This window comes from Pelobates fuscus, chromosome 7, assembly GCF_036172605.1.
Source record: "Pelobates fuscus isolate aPelFus1 chromosome 7, aPelFus1.pri, whole genome shotgun sequence".
Taxonomy (NCBI): domain Eukaryota; kingdom Metazoa; phylum Chordata; class Amphibia; order Anura; family Pelobatidae; genus Pelobates; species Pelobates fuscus.
In genome coordinates this window covers 132,795,174-132,816,084 of record NC_086323.1, presented here as the reverse complement: position 1 = coordinate 132,816,084, position 20,911 = coordinate 132,795,174, and the positions used below count along the sequence as shown (strand labels likewise).

Genomic DNA, 20,911 nt, shown 5'->3' with positions numbered 1-20,911 from the left:
ATTTAGAGATTGTAAACACCTTAAATCCAGCTACCCTTTTACCACAACCTACTGAAAGTCAACATGATTGTTTGGAAGTAATGGATGAAGTATTCTCAAGTAGACCAGATCTTCGTGATTTTCCTATCCAGAACCCCGATGTTCAATATTATACCGACGGCAGTAGTTATGTGAAAGAAGGGATCCGCTATGCAGGATATGCAGTAACAACAATAGACAAGGTGATAGAAGCTCGGCCACTGGCAAAAGGAACATCAGCACAAAAGGCAGAATTGATAGCACTGACACGAGCGTTACAATTGGCTGAAGGTTTAAGAGTGAACATCTACACGGACTCCAAGTATGCGTTTTTAACCACTCATGCCCACGGAGCTTTGTATAAAGAAAGAGGACTATTGAATTCAGAAGGCAAAGAAATCAAGTATGCAGCTGAAATCCTACAACTATTGGAAGCAGTGTGGGAGCCGAAAGAAGTCGGTATCATACATTGTCGAGCGCATCTGAGAGGAGATGGTGATGTAACCAAGGGAAATCGGATGGCAGATAGTGCAGCTAAGCGTGCCGCTGAATCGGGAAGACAGGAATATGTGGGGCATATAGCTGCTCTTATACCAACTCCACTGTCTCAATGGACTCCAGTTTATACAGCTCAAGAAGAGGAGTGGTTAAAGACTGAACCTGGAAAGTATTTGGAGAACAAATGGTATCAGCTAGAAGATGGAAGAATAGTCATTCCAGCATCACTAGCGGTAGAAATTGTCCAAAATTATCACAACGGGACACATTCTGGGAGAGACAGCACAGAAGAATCTCTCAGAAAACATTTCTACATACCAAGATTGTCCAACTTGACTCAGGCCATTGTACGAAGATGTGCAACGTGTGCTAAAAATAATGCAAGACAAGGACCAGTAAAGCCACCAGGAGTCCAGTTTATGGGAGGACTCCCCATGTCCGATTTACAAATTGACTATACAGTGATGCCTAAATCGGGTGGACATCGTTACCTGTTGGTAATTGTGTGCACCTATTCAGGCTGGGTAGAAGCATGTCCTACTCGTACAGAGAAAGCAGGAGAAGTTGTGAGATTCCTGCTACGAGAAATAATACCCCGATATGGACTACCCTGCTCTATAGGATCGGACAATGGTCCAACTTTTGTTCATCAGTGCCTACAACAACTGACTCATATGCTTGGTATAAAGTGGAGGCTTCATACGGCATATAGACCCCAGAGTTCTGGTAAGGTAGAGAGAATGAATAGAACTATTAAGAATCAGTTGGCTAAAATGTGTCAGGAAACCCAACTTAAGTGGAACGTTCTCTTACCCATAGCTTTATTGCGAATCCGCAGTACCCCTACCAGAAGGATGGGCCTCTCTCCTTTTGAAATTATGTATGGGCGACCACCTCCCGTACTTGGTAACTTAAGGGGGGACTTGAGTCAGTTGGGAGAAGGAATTACCCGGCAGCAGGTTGTAGAGTTGGGTAAGACTATGGAGGAGGTACAGAAATGGGTACAAGATAGATTACCTGTGAATATTTATCCCCCTGTTCATAGTTACCATCCAGGAGACCAAGTGTGGATTAAAGAGTGGAATAATGTACCGTTAGGGCCCAAGTGGAGAGGTCCTTATGTTGCTCTTTTGTCTACCCCTACAGCGATAAAAGTAGCCGAAGTGACTCCGTGGATACATCACTCCAGGGTTAAACCAGCAGCAGTCGATTCTTGGCAAGTTACAGCAGATCCAGAGAATCCCTGCAAGATCCGGTTAAAACGCACGACTCAGTCGGAGTAACGAGGAACTTTGTGGATTACAAAATTTTATTGTTTCAGGGATTTGGTGCGTGAGTGAGAAGGCCATAATAAAGCCTGTCCGCCCACCGACGTATAGTATATAAGCCAGGGAAAGTCTCGAAGGGACTCCTGTGAAGACGAGCAGAACTCCATTCCCTGCAGCCCTTACATCCTGGAAGCTGAGGTGCCTTCGCACGGACGAAGACTGAGGATGACGGCGAAAGATGTGTTCTTGATAATGTTTATTTATGTGTATTTTTATATTCAGGAAGGTAGAGGTACCGACACTCCTAGCTGTGAGGTATGCATTAAGACTACAAGAACAGGTAACCATATTTCCCAAACCCTAATTTGGCATTCACAATACGAGTGTAAAGGAGATGTATCAAGATGTAGATACCTAAATATAGAATATAGTGTGTGCCATTTAGGAGTAGGAGAACCTAAGTGCTTCAGTCCGGAGTATCAACCTCGTACAATTTGGTTGACTCTCAGGAATGGAGATCCTCAGGGGACTCTAATTAATAAGACGGTGTTAGAATCTGTACATTCTTCGGGTGTTCTGCTATTTGATGCGTGTAAAGCGATATCAAGTGGTAGAAAGCCGTGGAATGTATGTGGGGATCTTAGATGGGAGAGGACGTATGGGTCTAATGATAAATATATTTGTCCCAGTAGTAAAAATAAATATGTGAGTCCTAGATGCCCAAATAGAGATTATAACTTTTGCCCATATTGGTCTTGTGTGGGGTGGGCAACTTGGGGACAGACAGTAGACAAAGACATGATAGTGACTAAGTTGCCTACCAGCCCATATTGTAAGTCTATGGAATGCAATCCAGTCCATATACTTATAAATAACCCCGACAAGTTCTTAGACAAGTATGGTAATTTATTTGGGTTTCAAATATACGGGACGGGTTTAGATCCTGGGACAGTATTGTTTATAGGGATAGAGACTGATACGGTATCCTCCCAAACTCATCGAGTATACCATTCCTTTTATGAAGAGATGAGTATAGATAATAAGATCCCCCATAATGCTAAAAACCTGTTCATTGATTTAGCCGAAAGTATTGCCGGTAGTCTTAATGTTACCAACTGCTATGTGTGTGGAGGTACTAACATGGGAGACCAATGGCCTTGGGAAGCAAAGGAGGTAATGTCCGGTTCTGAGGCAGTTGACCAATTAATATATACACAAGCCGATTATCATATGAGTGTTAGAGGTAAATCTGAGTGGAGATTAAAGACCTCCATCATAGGTTATGTTTGCATAGCAAGGAAAGGAATGATGTATAATACTTCTGTAGGAGAATTAACTTGTCTAGGGCAAAAAGCTTATGATGATGATACAAAGAATACAACTTGGTGGTCGGCTTCAAATGTCTCAGAACCATCTAACCCGTTTGCTAGATACGCCAATTTAAAGGATGTGTGGTTTGATTTATCCATCACATCTACCTGGAGAGCCCCAGCAAATTTGTACTGGATCTGTGGTAAGAAAGCCTATTCGGAGTTGCCACAGGACTGGGAAGGGGCATGTGTGTTGGGTATGCTCAAACCATCCTTCTTCTTGTTACCTATTGAAACAGGTGAGACTTTAGGTGTTAAGGTGTATGATGTGAATCATAGGAAGAAAAGGGGACCCATAGAGATAGGCGCCTGGGAAGATAATGAATGGCCTCCCCAGCGTATCATAGATTATTATGGGCCAGCCACGTGGGCAGAAGATGGTACCTTTGGTTATAGAACCCCTATTTATATGCTCAACCGTATTATAAGATTACAGGCGGTGGTTGAGATTATTACTAACGAGACATCACAAGCGCTCAATCTTCTAGCGAAGCATAATACCAGGATGAGGACAGCAGTCTACCAAAATAGATTAGCCTTGGATTACCTTTTGGCAGTAGAGGGAGGTGTATGTGGGAAGTTTAACCTGAGCAATTGCTGTCTTCAAATAGATGACGAAGGGCAAGCAATAGCTGAGCTTACTAGCCATATGGTTAAACTAGCGCATGTGCCTACTCAGGTATGGAAAGGGTATAATCCAAGTAGTTGGTTTGGTAGCTGGTATGAGTGGTTTGGAGGGCTTAAGGCAGTGGTAGGTGGAGTCCTGCTGATTTTAATGTTGTGTCTACTCCTGCCGTGTCTTATACCCTTAGTAGTTAGGTCTGTGCAAAGCCTGATAGAAAATATGGCAGAGAGGAAGGCTGCTGCACAGATAATGGCAATTTATAAATATGAGGCTCTAGATCAGGGAGAACCAATGCAGGAAGATGAGTGTTGAAGATTCACATCATAAGATAAGTCTGGTTTGATTCAAGGTAACTTGCGGTGTATGCAAACCAAGGTTAAGTGATGCCTCAAGTAATTGTGAAATATCAAGAGGCATCAAAGGGGGGAATGTGGTGGAATCTCGGTAAAAATAAATTTGGTAGGCAGAGATTACCACGTGGCATGTGTACGTGCATATGCTGACGTATCGATCAGTTGGTTGCACGAGGCAAGATACGATCAGTAGTGTACGGAGCATGTGCAAGAATACAGGATGTAGTATTCCCCTCCTCCATTGTGCTGGACAGGCCATGCGGTCAAGCAGGAAGTTAATTCTTATTTGTATTGATTGGTCAAGAGAATGTGCGGGTGGAGCTTAATATGGGAGGAGTTATGTGCCTATATAAGGAGCCTGCACTATTGTCCGGGGCTCAGAACTTGTTGTATTTTGGTGACGTTAGTCCCTCTGAGTCCCGATCGGTGATCCAATAAAGAATCTCTTCCTTCCTGAAGAAACCTGTGTCCATCTCTCTGTGCTTCGCTTCCGTCAGTTTCTCCGGTATCAATATATTCCACAGGAACACTTTACTCTTATATCTCACTGACTCTGTTGCATCATTTAGAGATTATTTATACTCTGTTAGCTATTTATAGCAATAGTTATGAATACTTGTTTTTTTAAACATAATCTTGATTATTTAATACAATTTATGTTTATTGGTATATTCCTATCTAATACTCTATATTTATATCTTGCACACCATTGGGGAAGTGTGCATAGACATTTAGGCTCTGCACAAAATTGCCAATATATATGAATAAGAACCTATTAGAATCTACTAAGTGCTTACACTTTCAATGCACTATTTGTTTTAAGATTTTAGGAATAATCTTTTGTTTTTAGCAGCTAATACATTATTATAGTTTTATCATTATTCTTAGTATTATCTGTGCTTTTTTTGTTTAACGATTATAACTGGGTTGGGAACATGCAGCACAGATTAAATGAAATACAATTGAGGCTAGACTCATTTAAGATAAAAGCAAAAAGTCTTACCTTAAATGGCCTCAAAAAGTGTTGGAGGGAAGGAGAACACACTTGCAACAGATTCTGAGTGCAGCTGGCAAACAGTTAGTTGCTGCTGGGTAAAAAGCCTCTCTAAGTCCTGGAAACCAAAATTTTGAAGCAGGTAGAAAAAAAATACATAAAAAGAATTTAGGCGCCTGAATTTTGAAATCGCATTGCGCATGGTTGAAAGCATCGCAACCTGTACTTGTGTTCCACGACCAGGACCTCCCAGCTAGCGCACGCAAGTGCACCATCGTCTGCCCGGCACCTGGCATGGTATAGACGGAAGCAAATACAAACAGGGGAGATGCAGACGTCCGGCGTGCTTATCCCTGGCAGATGTCCGGAAAAAAAATCAAAGTTAAAAAATAAAATAAAATGCAGAGCCTCCCAGGCAAAGAACTGGGCTGTCTTAGGTAAGAGGCACTTTATAGTGCCAAATGTTAATTGGGGAAAGTTCTTGAAAATTTTGGGGATTGCCTGCCTGTTTTTTTTTCCCTCCAGATTAGAAATCCCCTGTTGTAAAGCACTGCCTCTAACCTGAAGGGAAAAATGCAGTGTTTACATTACAGCCTAGGGCCATCTCCATTGGCCACTCCTAAAGATGGCTTCTAGAGGTGCTTCCTCGAGACTGACATTCAGTGTCTCCACCCTCTGCATGGAGACACTTAACTTTCCTCATAGAGATGCATTGATTCAATGCATCTCTGAGGAGATGCTGATTTGCCGGGCCGGATTTAACTTGTGCTACCTCTGCCCCTGATCTGCCTCCTTGACAGTCTCACCCAATCCAATGCTTTCCTATGGGAAATCATTGTGATTGGCTTATATCACTATTTATGATTATGTCAGCCAAGTAGACAAGTCAGGGGCAGAACCAGCAGCAGCAGACTGGATTATATGTATGATTTTACTATATTTAGGGAGGGAGGGGGGAGCTAGATTGTGTTTTAACACTATAGGGTAAGGAATACATGTTTGTGTTCCTGACCTATAGTGTTCCTTTAATGTTTCTTAAATAATACCCACCCACATGAGGTGCCACTCCAAGTTCATAAATTATTTGAATCAAGTGGTTCACATGGTTTCCTTCAAGGATCTTCTTCAATTCCACCCAAATTCGTTCCCCTGAGATGCCACTTAGGCCTGGGGCATTCTCTTTGATAGCATCCAGTGTTGCAGTTGTATGAATTCCAGGTTTTTCTGAAATTCTTCCGTAGAACCTACATCCAGGCAGTAAGAATGAAAAGAGAAAAATCATAACAACTCAAGGAAATTCCACAGAAGAAATTCCATTCTCCCAGAGGTTATAGGATAGAGCAATAGTAAAGCTACAGAACTTTCATCTTACCTAAGGTAGCGCAGAATTCGAAGATAATCTTCCTGAATACGTTGAGCTGGGTCTCCGACAAATCGAATGCATCGTTTTTGCAAATCTTCATAGCCATTAAAATAATCATACAGGGTCCCATCAAATCCTGATGAGTAACAGAAAGGAAATAGGCAAATCATAGAGAAAGGGTAAAAATGGATTCCTAGTTATGGCGCTCAAACAGTTTGTGTATATAAGCTAAACATTAAAAGCTCATAGGGAGACCATAATTCTTGCATTTTATACTTGCAAGTTTTGCAGGCCGACGTCTTATGAGATAGGATATATGGACTCTGGTACATCACAGAATGTGAGTTGTTTTTTTATTTATGGCCAGTCTTCCAGATTTATTAAAGGGTATCCACTGGAGCAATGTATTTGTGTAAATAAGGTTTCCTCAAGGTACCATGCCTCACTTTTTTTTTTCGAAGGTGCAAAGTGTATTAAACGTGTAATGAAGTAAATCAAATCACAGTACCAAAGAAGCTGCACAGCTGATTACCCTGATAGTTACCCCCTTGCGGATGGTGCTATGTTTCGGTCTGTGACGATGTATTACCCAGAAACATGGAGTTTATGGTCAGATCACGTCTCTCTGCATCGCCTTTCCAGTCTGTGGTGAACTGCACCTCTGCGTGGCGTCCATCTGTTTGCAAGTCAACCCGGAGGGTAGTGATCTCAAAGTTTTGATCATCGATCTGAAAAGACACAAGAATTGATAAAACTAACAAAAGGACAAAATACAAATGTTAATATTCCTAAAAAATAAACTCAATGTTCTTTTATTTGATGCTTACAAAAAAAAGGAACAGTTTTACCCTCACACAGATATGTATTAAGCTTCACTTAGGTTTATATAAAAGAAGTTATAAAAATTGCCACTTTATTGTAATATGTAATGGATAGCTAAATTTAGTTTGTTTTGATATCTCACTGGTTACAGAACCAGGATAATATACACTCTTTTGTAGCGCCTAACTGATTAATTATAAGAATACAACTAAATGGGACTTGTGTGTCGAATGACAATAATGCAGAACAGTGTTATTGTGATAAAGAGAAAATAATCATTTAAGCGGGCACATGATGTATATTTGATGGTAGATGCAGGTTAGGTGTAGAATGTGAGCAGTGTTGATGGAAAAAGTAATGGGACATTACTAGTGGCGATCATCTAGTACCCCAAAACCAAGCCTAATCTAGCAGCATCTCTCTTCCCAACACCATAAAAACAAAAAGTAGTCCAAGAGTTGGATAAAGAACACATAATATGTATAATGGTGCAGTGAAGTAGAGTATGCAGTGTACATTGGGAAAATGGAAACCAGAAAAGACAATGCACATGTTAGAGGGTATAGAGGTATGGTCTATTATTATATTTATCTAGCACCAACAAATTCTGTAGTGCTTTACAATGGGTGGACTAACACACATGTAATTGTAACCAGACAAGTTTGACGCACAGAAACAGGAAGATATGCTAATTGGCGCAGTGTGGGGTTTTGCCGTGCATGTGCAATAGCCTCTGGATTGGCTAAGATCACCAATTTTGATATCAGCCAGGGAGGCGGAGTGGAGCTTTCTCTGGGCGGCACTGGTATAAAGGCGAGTATATTCACCTTTTAAGTTGCCTATGTTTGTATTCCTGTCACTATAATGTTCCTTTAACCCCTTAAGGACCAAACTTCTGGAATAAAAGGGAATCATGACATGTCACACGTGTCATGTGTCCTTAAGGGGTTAAATCAGACTTTTTATAGGCTCTTATTATTATTATTATTTAAAGGAACACTTCAATTGAAAAAAAGTTATTTTATTATTTCTTAACAATTAGATATAGTCCCAATGAAAATGTGCACAGGTTGAAATACGATTCTTTTTTCTTGATTGGGGGTATATCTCAAAACAGATTGCAAAATCTGCAAATATCTTCTTGTCTGTTGCCTTTGCAAGCCCTTCCCTTCAAACCCAGCCCAGACATTCCGTGGCTGTCCAATCACAGACTGCACAAAGCAGCTCAATAAGAAGTCTTTGCAAGGCAGGTGCCTTGCAAAATAGAACAAACTCTGCACACATAAAGCACTTCCGGAATATAAAGTGCCTTAAGTGTGTGAGCTGTCTATTCCAAAAAAACAAAAACAAAAAACAGTATGAACATCTCACCCTGGCAGTAACTGTTCCATGCTTCTCGCCCTTGTTGTTTATCATTCGGATCCCAGCTTTGAGGAACATCTCCTTCATTTGATCAGGGGTTGCTGTCGTTGCAAAATCTACATCATGCGGCTGGTTCCCCACAAGGAGATCTCGCACAGCCCCTCCTGCTATGCGTATTTCATGTTTCTCTTGGGCAAAAAGATCTGCAAGGAGGCAGGAATCACAGCATCACTACATTTATTTCAATTGGATTGGGCATAGGACAATTTTAATACAATCTTATATTGTGCTAATGAGTTGCCAATGCTATTGTGCTGGGAATAAAAAAATACTAAAACAAATTCAGAATGTCACTGCGCTCAATTTACTGTGATTTTTGTTTTTGTTGTTTGAATATAGGCACATAGTGACAGATGACATTCCATTCTGATTCCAAAGCATTGGCAAAGAATTGCCAATTACTTTATCATTGCTCTAACTGGGTATGTGCTCACCAGCAGGATCAGACACAATGGAGGGGGTGAATTTTAAGTCTGTTTGAAGAGGGTAATGTTAGCATTCACAGAAATTAGTACCACTGACATCAATGGAGTAAAGGCAAGTATTAGGGATCGACCGATTATCGTTTTTACCAATATAATCGGCTGATATTCTGTATTTTCTGCAATATCGGTATCGGCCAATAGAGATACCGATATTGCCAATAATACCTCCTAGGACTCATCACAAGCCCGGCGGTCCTAGGGGGGCCAGCAGCTCCTCAAGCTCCATGTCTAAATCTCGCGAGACCCGCGGCTGTCAGAGCGTTGCCACAGGTTACCATGGCAACGCTTCGCGTGGCACTAAGCGCCGCAAGATTTACAGTGGGGAACTGGAGGAGCTGCTGGCAAGGTAAGTCAGCGCTTGCTGCTGGCCCCCAGAGTACTTAACAAGCCACCGGACCACCAGGGAATACTATATCCCCCCTCCCTGGTAAGCAGGGAGGGTGAACTAAAAAAAAACTAAAAAACAAAACACACCATTTAAATATTAAAAAAAAATTAACATTCACTATACACAATACACAAACACTCACTGCATTCACTATACACACTACACAAACACACACAGCTCCCCTGTCTAAACACACTTCATCCACTACATGTGGCATGTATATTTTGTGCATTTACCTTTAGGATTAGTTTATTTTTTCAAAATGGTAAATGTACAGAATATCGGCAAATTATCGTCTATCGACCGGAAAGTTCACAGATTATCGGTATCGGCTCTAAAAAAAATCAATATCAGTCGATCCCTAGCAAGTATTAATTAATATTTCCTTTGGCAATTAAAGGAACGCTATAGTCACCTAAATTACTTTAGCTAAATAAAGCAGTTTTAGTGTTTAGATCATTCCCCTGCAATTTCACTGCTCAATTCACTGTAATTTAGGAGTTAAATCACTTTGTTTCTGTTTATGCAGCCCTAGCCACATCTCCCCTGGCTATGATTGACAGAGCCTGCATGAGAAAGAAAAAAAAAAAAACTGTTTTCACTTTCAAACAGATGTAATTTACCTTAAATAATTGTATCTCAATCTCTAAATTGAACTTTAATCACATACAGGAGGCTCTTGCATGGTCTAGCAAGCTATTGGCATAGCAGGGGATAAGAAAATCTTAATTAAACAGAACTTGCAATAAAGATAGCCTAAATAGGGCTCTCTTTACAGGAAGTGTTTATGGAAGGCTGTGCAAGTCACATGCAGGGAGGTGTGACTAGGGTTCATAAACAAAGGGATTTAACTACTAAATGGCAGAGGATTGAGCAGTGAGGCTGCAGGGGCATGTTCTACACATCAAAACTGCTTCATTTAGCTAAAGTTGTTCAGGTGACTATAGTGTCCCTTTAACCCCTTAACGACGAGTGACGGACGAGGTCCGTCACTCAGGGGAATGCGTTAATGACGAGTGACGGACCTCGTCCGTCACCCGTTAAAATTAACCCCAGATCGCCGCAATGGTTAATGGTGCTCCGGTCTGCCTCTGCATTAGAGGCAGACCGGGAGTACCGGATCCGGCTGCCCCAGCACATGTACCCGCTCTGACAGCATGTCTGAGCGGGCACATGTGCTCTCTATACTCACCTCCGCCTCCCTGCACTTCCGGGTTCAGTGTGAAGTGCAGGGAGACGGATCAGTGTTGATCCTGCCCCCTGGTGTTAAAAAAATAAAGTTTATTTAAAATCCCACCCCCCAAATTAACCCCTTCCCTGCCAGTGATCAATTGGCAGGGATTACATTTTACTATGATCTGATTTTTTTTAACCCCCTGTGGGTTAATTATTTTTTTTAACCCTCAGGGGTTAAATTTATTTTATTAATTAATTTAAATATTGTATAATTAAATATTTTGCTAGCTGGGGTGGGTGGGAGTTATGGGAAAATTGGGAATTTACTGTTAGTGCGGCTTACTGCTAGTTAGGGGTTAACGTAAAAAAAAAAGCTTAGAAAAATGTTAAATCTGTAAAAAAAAGTTTTACGAAAGTTTAGGAAACTTTACAAAAAATTAATAAGCAAAACAAAAGTACACCTGGTACAAGCTAGCGGAAAAATGATCCCACGCTAAGGTTCAAAATATGCCTTTTGAAATACCCTGGGATGTCTTCTTTAAGAAATGGTATGGCTTTATGGGGTATTTGGATTATATAGCCTGGTAAAATACTCTAAAATGGGACATGGGCACAGCGTAAAAATTTAAAGTTTGAAAAAAAAAATGGAATGGCTGTGTCCCAAATGTGCCCCTCCGATGTCCACATATACCTGGCAAAGGTACATATGGGGGTATTTTTGTACTCAGCAGACATAGCTGAGCAACATATGAAGTATTATACAGTGGTAGTACACATATGGTTTGCAAAATATACTGTGCAAACTCACTTTGTGTGTCAAAAAGGCAGAAAAAAACGCTTATTACCACTACACCTGGTACACGCTAGCGGAAAAATGATCCCACGCTAAGGTTCAAAATATGCCTTTTGAAATACCCTGGGGGTGTCTACTTTAAGAAATGGTAGGCCTTTGTGGGGTAGTTTGAATTTAAAACCTGCGAAGATGCTTGGAAATTGCACTTAGGCCCGGCGTCAAAATTCAAAGTTCGGTAAAAACTGATATGGCTTGGTCTCCTATATGGCACTGTAGCTTCACAAAATAGTGCCATAGACATACAATGGGGGTGTCCTTTTACTCAGAAGACTTAGCTGAGCATAATTTGGGGGGTTTGAACTTAGTGGCACATATGAAATATACAAAATGCCCAGCAAAAATGCAATCCGTATGTAAAAAATGCACAAAATTATTTTTTACCACATACTTTGGCATGTAATGGTAAAAAAATGGGGGCATGTTAAGGCACAATATGCACCTTATGAGATACCCTGGAGTGTCTACTTTTACAAATGGTAGGCCTTTGTGGGGTTTTTTTGAACAGTCAAACTGTTATAATACCCCAAATGGAAGGCTCATTAAATCCGTCTCTCAAAATTCTACTGTGAATACTGAAAAGGACAGGTCTCCTATATGGCACTGTAGCTTCACGAAATAGTGCAAAAGACATACAATGGGGGTACCGTTGTACTCAGCAGAAGTAACTGAACACATAATAAAACTTTGTACAGGAATAGCACACACCAACTTTACAAAATACACATGAGAAGTTCTTTGTTATAAGTTGTGTGCGAAAACCCCCAAAAAACACAATTTTACTCCAATATTTAGCAGAGGTTGGCGGTAAAATGGCTACGTAGAAAGTGTCAAAACAACCTTAGGTAAATAGCCTGTGGTGTCTACTTTATATAAATATATACTTTTGTGTGGCAATTTTGTTTTCTTTTATGGCTATAAAGCTTACAAGACAAACATACCAAATTCTAAAATCGCTCCATATTAAAAGTTTATTTTACTCCTTGTGCTTTGTGACCTGTAACTACCAAAAAAAACTGAAAATCCCAGACACATTATATATTCTGTAAATCAGAACAACTAAATGAATTTATTTTTAATTACCGTATATACTCGAGTATAAGCCGACCCGAATATAAGCCGAGGCCCCTAATTTTATCCCAAAAAACTGGGAAAACGTATTGACTCGAGTATAAGACTAGGGTGGGAAATGCAGCAGCTACTGGTAAATTTCTAAATAAAATTAGATCCTAAAAAAAATATATTAATTGAATATTTATTTACAGTGTGTGTATAATGAATGCAGTGTGTGCGTATGTGTGTGTGTATGAGTGCAGCGTGTGTGTATGAGTGCAGTGTGTGTGTGCATGAATGCAGTGTGTGTGTGTGCATGAATGCAGTGTGTGAATGCAGTGTGTGCAGGGCCGGTGCAAGGATATTTGCCGCTGTAGGCAAAAAAAAATTTGCCTCCCCCTCCCCCCCCCATATGTCCTGACTTCCCCTCCTCCTCCCCCAGTGGTCCTTACCTCCCCACCCCCGTGTTCCTTCACCCCCCCCCCCAGTGGTCCTGACTCACCCCTCCCCTAGTGGTCCTTACTTCCCCCTCCCCTCCCATAGTGGTCCTTATCCCACCCCCTCCCTCTCATAGTGGTCCTTATCCCCCTTCTCCCTCCCATAGTGTTCCTTATCCCTCCCCATCCCTCCCATAGTGGTTCTTATACCCCCCCTCCCTCCCATAGTGGTCCTTATACCCCCCCTCCCTCCCATAGTGGTCCTTATCCCACCCCCTCCCATAGTGATCCTTATACCCCCCCCCCCCTCCCTCCCATAGTGGTCCTTATACCCCCCTCCCTCCAATAGTGGTCCTTATACCCCCCTCCCTCCCATAGTGGTCCTTATACCCCCCCCTCCCTCCCATAGTGGTCCTTATACCCCCCCCCCCCTCCCATAGTGGTCCTTATCCCCCCCCTCCCTCCCATAGTGGTCCTTATCCCCCCCCTCCCTCCCATAGTGGTCCTTATCCCCCCCCTCCCTCCCATAGCGGTCCTTATACCCCCCTCCCTCCCATAGCGGTCCTTATACCCCCCTCCCTCCCATAGCGGTCCTTATACCCCCCCCCCCTCCCATAGTGGTCCCTTATACCCCTTTTTTTTGTTATTATTATTTTTTTATTATTATTTCTTATTTTATTTATATTTTTTTTTTTCGTCCCCCCTCCCTGCTTGATATATGGCAGGGAGGGGGGCTCTCCTTCCCTGGTGGTCCAGTGGCAGTTCAGTGGGGGGAGAGGGGGGCTGGCAGAGCTGTAACTTACCTGTCCTGCAGCTCCTGTCAGCTCTCTCCTCCTCTGCGCCGTCCGTTCTGCTCTTCTGTCAGCTCCCAGTGTAAATCTCGCGAGAGCCGCGGCTCTCGCGAGACTTACACTGGGAGCTGACCAAGGTGCTGACCGGACGGCGCAGAGGAGGAGAGAGCTGACAGGAGCTGCAGGACAGGTAAGTTACAGCTCTGCCAGCCCCCCTCTCCCCCCAGTCTGTATTATGGCAATGCAAATTGCCATAATACAGACTCTGACTCGAGTATAAGCCGAGTTGGGGTTTTTCAGCCCAAAAAATGGGCTGAAAAACTCGGCTTATACTCGAGTATATACGGTACTTTCCTTAACCTGCACTAATTAGGCACACATTATTATTGCAAAAACTGTAAAAAAAAAATCAAAATTTTTCATTTTTTTATAATAAATAAGCATGTATATATATATATATATATATATGTTACATCAAATGAAAGCCCTTTCTGTCCTTTAAAAAACGGTATATAATATGCGTCGGTGCAATAAATTAGTCAAATGCAAATTGCAGTTGAACGCAAACAGCAAAAAATGCCGTTGTCATAAAGTGAAAGACAAGCTTCCGAAGCTCTGTCCTTAAGGGGTTAAATGTTTCAGTTATCATTAGGATAAAAAAAAAACTTGTGACACATATTTACATATACAGAACATATATTCTAAAACAGATTTTTCATTATTTTACCTTACATTGTACTGAATGTATGATACGATAGATATGAACAATGCCCACTTACTGTGTAGTAAGTGAATTAATGACGCATGGGTTCCTTGCTGCCTCCCCCCTAAACACAATGCATTGTAATATTTACACCGGTTTTATTCACTCATTGGGCCTCTTATTTTCCTTTTCACATAACATTTGTTCTTACAGTTGGACAGTAAGTGGAAGGTTCTGCCCTGTAGTAGATAGAAATCATGCTGTATCTAAGAATACCTTTTGGGATCTTTAAATTGCAATCTGCGCAAGGAACATTACTCAAGTAAACATTAAGGGATAGTAGTTTTCACATACTGCTGGTCAGCATGAGCAAATTATGTGTTTATAGGAAAACACTAAAAAGATATTTTATCTGAGTATAAAGGTCTGTTCCCTCACCCCAGTAAACAGCACTTAAAGGATCACTATAGGGTCAGGAATACAAACATGTATTCCTGACCCTATAGTGTTACCACCACCATCTAGCCCCCCTGGGCCCCTCATGCCTCCATAAATATAGTAAAAATCATACTGTATTCAAGCATGAGGCTGTAAATCTGCATGCTGTTAGACTCAGAAAAACAAGCAGTCTGCTGACATGTGGTAGCCTGATCCAATCACAGTGCTTCCTTATAGGAAGCAGGCAGATCAGGGGCAGAGCCAGCATGATTCAAACACAGCCCTGGCCAATCAGCATCTCCTCATAGAGATTAATTGAATCAATGAATCTCTATGAAGAAAGTTCAGTGTCTGCATGCAGAGGGAGGAGATACTGAATCACAGGATGCTGTGCATAGTGATGCCCTGTGCTCTGCTGACAGCAGATCTGAGTGGATGGAGGCATATTATGCCTCCATCAACTCTGAAGTCTCTCTGGTTCACTCTGAGTGACTGCAACTGGAGGTGTCCCTAGCTTTCAATGTAAACACTGTATTTTCTGAGAAAATACAGTGTTTACATGAGAGAGGCTGCAGAGAGCTATAGTTCTCACCTGAACAACCTCATTAAGCTGAAGTTGTTCAGGTGACTATAGTGTCCCTTTAACCCCTTAAGGACCAAACTTCTGGAATAAAATGGAATTATGACGTGTCAGACATGTCATGTGTCCTTAAGGGGTTAAGCATTTACTGGGGGGTGAATAATGCAGTAGACGTTAGTAACAAACAAACCCCCTTCCGGTGCCCTTCCATGTTCAGCATAACTTCGCCACCTCATGATGCCATGCCAGTGTCGGTGTATTCTTCTAATACTGCTGTATGTGGGCATGGCCCCTGCAGATAGGATACTGCAAGTTTTAATAGAATTTACACCACATGCCTTACAAATAAAATGTAATGAATAAAACTACTGATAATTATATGAAATTAAAGCAATAACACAGCTAACTTTCAGATCATTGTTGGGTTGTGTTAATTAAAACTTGGTAGTGACAAAGCTACTTTAGGTCTCCAAATACTCACTTGTAAGGGTCTTCAACCCATCTGTGAACAGAGCCTTGAAATCATCAGACTGAAGCCTCATGGTGTAAAGCTGCCTACTCAATGTCAAAAACCGTCCTAGCATCTGAACCCAAAACTGCCAATGATCTGTGAAGCCGGAAAGCAAATGGTTAAAAAAAATAGAGCGGAAGAAGGATGCTTACATTCTATATAGAATGCTCTATTACACTGACATGTATCAGTAACATGCACATCTAGGTGAGAAGCAGTAAGAAGTGAGACTGCAGGTCTACATACATACAAAACGTCCTTGCTCGCACACGTGTGTTGTACTCAGTAATGGTCGCTTACAGACTGTACATATATAACGTGACAATCATCCATAGGGATGATTTCTATTTTATTCCATCCTCTTGTCAAACTTGTCAATAGACTATAACAACAGCTAATTCGATGTCTCCAAACCCTTGCAATGAATATCGCCAATGATTTCCGCCAGTCCTGACGTCATAACACTGCGTCTCGGTGATATGGATGGGCAGGGAGTTACCTTGCGTTCCAAATAAGCCATATTGCGGTTGGCGAGCCATATTGCGACTGGCTTTAAAAAAATACCCAGAATATTTTTTTTCATTTTTTTTATAGCACAGATTTTTTTTAAATGAAATTGATCTACTCAGAATGATTGAGTGATTTAAACTCCTTACCTGGAATTAGAAGCTGAATTTGAGTTTTTCTTCAGGGCAGGGATGCCCCTTTATGCAGAACATAGATTATTTAAGAATTATGACTTTAAGAATTGTTTACATGTCTTCATGGCATACGGGACTATGTTTGTAATTTCTCAGATGCATGTTTACAAATTATTACTGCAATATCCCCAAATTAAGAGAAAGTAACTATAATTTAAGTATTTACGTATAAGAAAATGGAGTCATCCCACAGACACCTTTATTGCAAATTTGCTCTTATTTTTTTGAAAAAAAAAAAAAAAATGAACTATATGATTTGTCAGAGACATGGGAGAGACAGCAATAACATTACTCTGCATCTTTCCAGTGACTGTTGGAAATTAAGGAACCTCTGAGGCCAGGCAAAATGGTAGGCAGGGACTTGTTTGGGGTTGTAATAATGGCTTATCTGTCAGTGATGGGTTATGGTAACAGAATGGGATAGGTGATAAGTGGGATCACTGACTAGTATAAATATATTATGATTTTATTTTGTCACTCCCAGTATGCTAAATTAATTGGTTGACTTGACAATAGTACAGTTCACATATTTGCTTTAAAAGTTACTTTTAGACAACAGTTATATTTATCATCTAGTTCTTTCTGCGTTTGTGTAATAGCAGACATGAGTTTCATTTGCAAGTGGCTTTTAAATATCTGAATCTAAACTGCTGTTACCTTATCAATCAATCAATATACGGGTTTCTGTGCTTCAAACCTGGGATGCACCACTTGCACGTAAACCAATGTATGGATGTGAGCTACAGATACAGTAGGTAGTTAAAACAAGCATTTACATACACTCACTTTATATACACCCGCAAGCATGGCCGGCGCTACCTGTTAGGCGGACTAGGCAGCCGGCCCCCCCTCATGCTGCAGACGCCTGTGCGCTCTGTAGAGAGCCTCAGGCGGCTGCAGCTTTGCCCAGGCTGTTGCATCCATGAGGGCGCACCGCCCGGGCTCAGCATGAGGAGAGGGGCTGACAGGAGGGAAGCGCTCAGCGCTCCCTCCTGTCACTCCCTCACTGTAGCGTGGCTGCGCACTGTATGGTCCACGGGTACAGGGAGCATCTGTCTCCTGTACCCGGCCGAACTAAAAGGAAGTGTACACTGAGTGTTCACTTCCTTTTAGTCCAGCCGGGTACAGGAAACAAAAGTTCCCTGTACCCGCGGACCATACAGGGCTCGGCCACGCTACAACAGAGGTAGGAGAGGGGGGAGGAAGAAATTGACAGATGGGGGGAGGAAGAAATTGATGGGGGGGTGAATTGATGGGGGGAGGAAGAAATTGATTGGGGGGGAATTGATGAGTGGGGGGAAGAAATTGACAGGGAGGGAGAAATTGATGGGGGAGAAAGAAATTGACAGGGGGAGAGAGGGGAATGAGAGTGGGGAGGGGGAGTTGGAGGGGGGAAGAGCGTGACAACGGGGGAGAAGAGAATGACAAGGGAGGGGGGGAGAAGAGAGTGACGGGGGGGAGAAGAGAGTGACAAGGGAGGGGGGAGAAGAGAGTGACGGGGGGGAGAAGGGAGGGGGGAGAAGAGAGTGACAAGGGAGGGGGGAGAAGAGAGTGACAAGGGAGGGGGGGAGAAGAGAGTGACAAGGGAGGGGGGAGAGATTGACATCCACACACACACACACACACACACACACACAATGCACCCCTTACACACAAAGACAATGCACCCCTTGCACACAGAAAAACACAATGCATTACACACACACAATGCATGATTTTCGTTTAATTCGTGAAGGTCCAAAATTGGTCTCCATTCCCCTGATGCTTTTGGAGTGAGAAAAAGTCTGGAATAAACCCCCAATCCTCTTTCTTTTGCAGGAACAGGACATATAACCCCCTCTGCTGAAAGGGAAGAAACAAAAGACCGAATGGCCACTGCTTTCTCTGTTTCCATAGGCATGCTTGTAGACATGAACCGGGGATAAGGGTTTGTCGAGAATTCCAGGTAGTAGATGGATTTTAGGGACTTTAAAACCCACTTGTCCTGTATTGCTAGAGCCCAGACCTCGTAGAAGTGAAGAAGTATTGCTCCCACTCCCAAGGGCTGGACTGGCATCTCATCAGAATTGCTTTGAAGGCTTGCCATTGCCACCACGTCCTCGGTGGTTTTGGAAGAGGACAGTCCACTTTTCCAGGATTGGAATCTGGAAAACTCTCTACCAGGCCTGTATTGTCTAAAGTCCTTGTCCCGAAAGGAACGTCTGTCCTGTGGAAAGGATCTTTTAGGACGTCTATCTTGAGGAAGAAAGGCCTTACGTCCTTCTACTGCCTTTTTGATACATTCGTCCAGATATTTGCCAAAGAGCATCTCTCCTTGAAAGGGGAGGGAACACAGGCTATTTTTTGAAGAATTATCTGCCACCCAATTACGTAGCCAAAGAGCACGTCTTGATGCTACTGTAAGGACCATGCTTCTGGAGATGGTTTTAACCAAATCTATAGAAGCTTCTGATGAAAAATCAATAGCCAGCTTAACTTTCCTTAAGGATTCCAACAGCCTGGATCTACTGACTCCACTTGATATGTCCTCTTAGAGGTCATCCATCCACTGTTTTAAGGCCCTAAAGACAGATGTCGAGGCTACAGCAGGACAAAGCCCAGAGCCAGAGGCTATATAGGCTTTGGCCAAATTTATCCATTGGATCTCTTAAAGTTCCGGCATCATCCAATGGGAGGGTGGTCTTTTTGGCTAGTCGGACAATTGCTGCATCTACTTTGGGGGCAAGGTCCCAATGGTTACTGTCCGTAGCCTTAAAAGGGTATAGTTTAGCAAAACGACTCTGAATAGTGATTCCTTTTCCATTCTTGCTTAATGGGGTCCTCAATGGTCTCATGCAAAATGCTTACTAGAAGCTGGTTCCTCCTCTCTCTTATCATTAAGCTCCAAGGTATCACGAACTGCCTTGATTAAAGCTTCTATTTTCACACTGTCAATAAAGACAGGAGAGGCCCCATACTCTTCATCTAGAGATGACAACTCGTCTTGCTCAAATACTGGGGGTACATATTCGGCAGAGCTTAAGTCCGCATATTCCTCTGGGCTAAAAGATCTACGTCTTTTCTTAGCCCTCTCAGACTGTCGAAGACCCTCTGAAACTGCTTGAAGGATGTAAGAAAGAACATCTGGATCTGGTTCAGTATGGCCTGCCGCTGCTTTAAGACAAGCTAAGCAGAGCCTTTTCCCAGGAAGCACCTTGTCGTCACAAGCTTCACATAAGGGGGTCTTATCCTTCTTTTTCTTGTATGAGGATCTGTGGGCAGAACTGAATCCTCCAGTCAGAAGTCTGAAATGCACTTTTTTTTTTTTTTTTTTTTTTTTAGTATTGTGTCTTTAACCCCTTAAGGACCAAACTGGAATAAAAGGGAATCATGACATAACATGACATGTCATGTGTCCTTAAGGGGTTAAAGTTTTGCAGTGACTTACTTAGAACCTCTAGATTGTGACCTATTTTTAGAAGCCTGACTGGGGGAATCCATAGTATGGGCAGCTAGAATTTTTTTTAGAATTTCCGGCAACCAATTATTGCCTTGAAAATGGACTGGGGAATAGAGAAATGTATAATAAAAAGGAATGTCACTTACCTGCAGCCAGAAAACAGAAGTTTAATCCAGTTATGCAGAGATACATTAACCCCTTAAGGACCGGACTTTTTTTGCGATGTTGTACATTTGCGACCAGGCATCTTTTTGACACTTTTGTGGTGTTTGTGTTTAGCTGTAATTTTCCGCTCTCTCATTTACTGTTCCCATACAAATTATATATTGTTTTTTTCAGGACAAAAGGGGCTTTCTTTACATACCATTATTTATATAATCTCATGTAATTTAATTTAAAAAAAATGAAAAAATATGATGAAAAATTGAAAAAAATACATGTTTTTTTACTTTTATGTGAAAAATCTTTTATTCATCTACAAAAGCGAATGAAAAAAACTGTTAAATAGATTCAAAATTTTGTCCTGAGTTTAAAAATACCCAGTGTTTACATGCTTTTTGCTATTTTTTTGCATGTTATAGGGCTATAAGTACAAGTAGGATATTGCGGTTTCAAAACATACATTT

The 20,911-nt window shown here is 41.8% G+C and overlaps 1 protein-coding gene across 4 annotated transcripts in view; it reads right to left on the bottom strand.

Annotated features, from left to right (window-relative positions):
• The window catches only part of TRNT1 (tRNA nucleotidyl transferase 1), a 29,235-nt gene extending 12,652 nt beyond the window's left edge, over positions 1-16,583 (bottom strand). Inside the window, exons 1-6 of one of the 4 annotated variants that reach the window (XM_063427506.1) lie at positions 16,392-16,583; positions 16,116-16,241; positions 8,683-8,876; positions 7,079-7,217; positions 6,499-6,625; positions 6,177-6,370 (exon numbers count right to left, since the gene is read on the bottom strand). In XM_063427506.1, the coding sequence (XP_063283576.1) occupies positions 6,177-6,370; positions 6,499-6,625; positions 7,079-7,217; positions 8,683-8,876; positions 16,116-16,218 (757 nt within the window). In that variant the 5' untranslated portion in view covers positions 16,219-16,241; positions 16,392-16,583. The remainder of the gene's footprint in view (positions 1-6,176; positions 6,371-6,498; positions 6,626-7,078; positions 7,218-8,682; positions 8,877-16,115; positions 16,242-16,391) is intronic. The other 3 variants (XM_063427508.1, XM_063427507.1, XM_063427509.1) reach the window with 3 other exon arrangements.
• Positions 16,584-20,911: the final 4,328 nt, after the last annotated feature.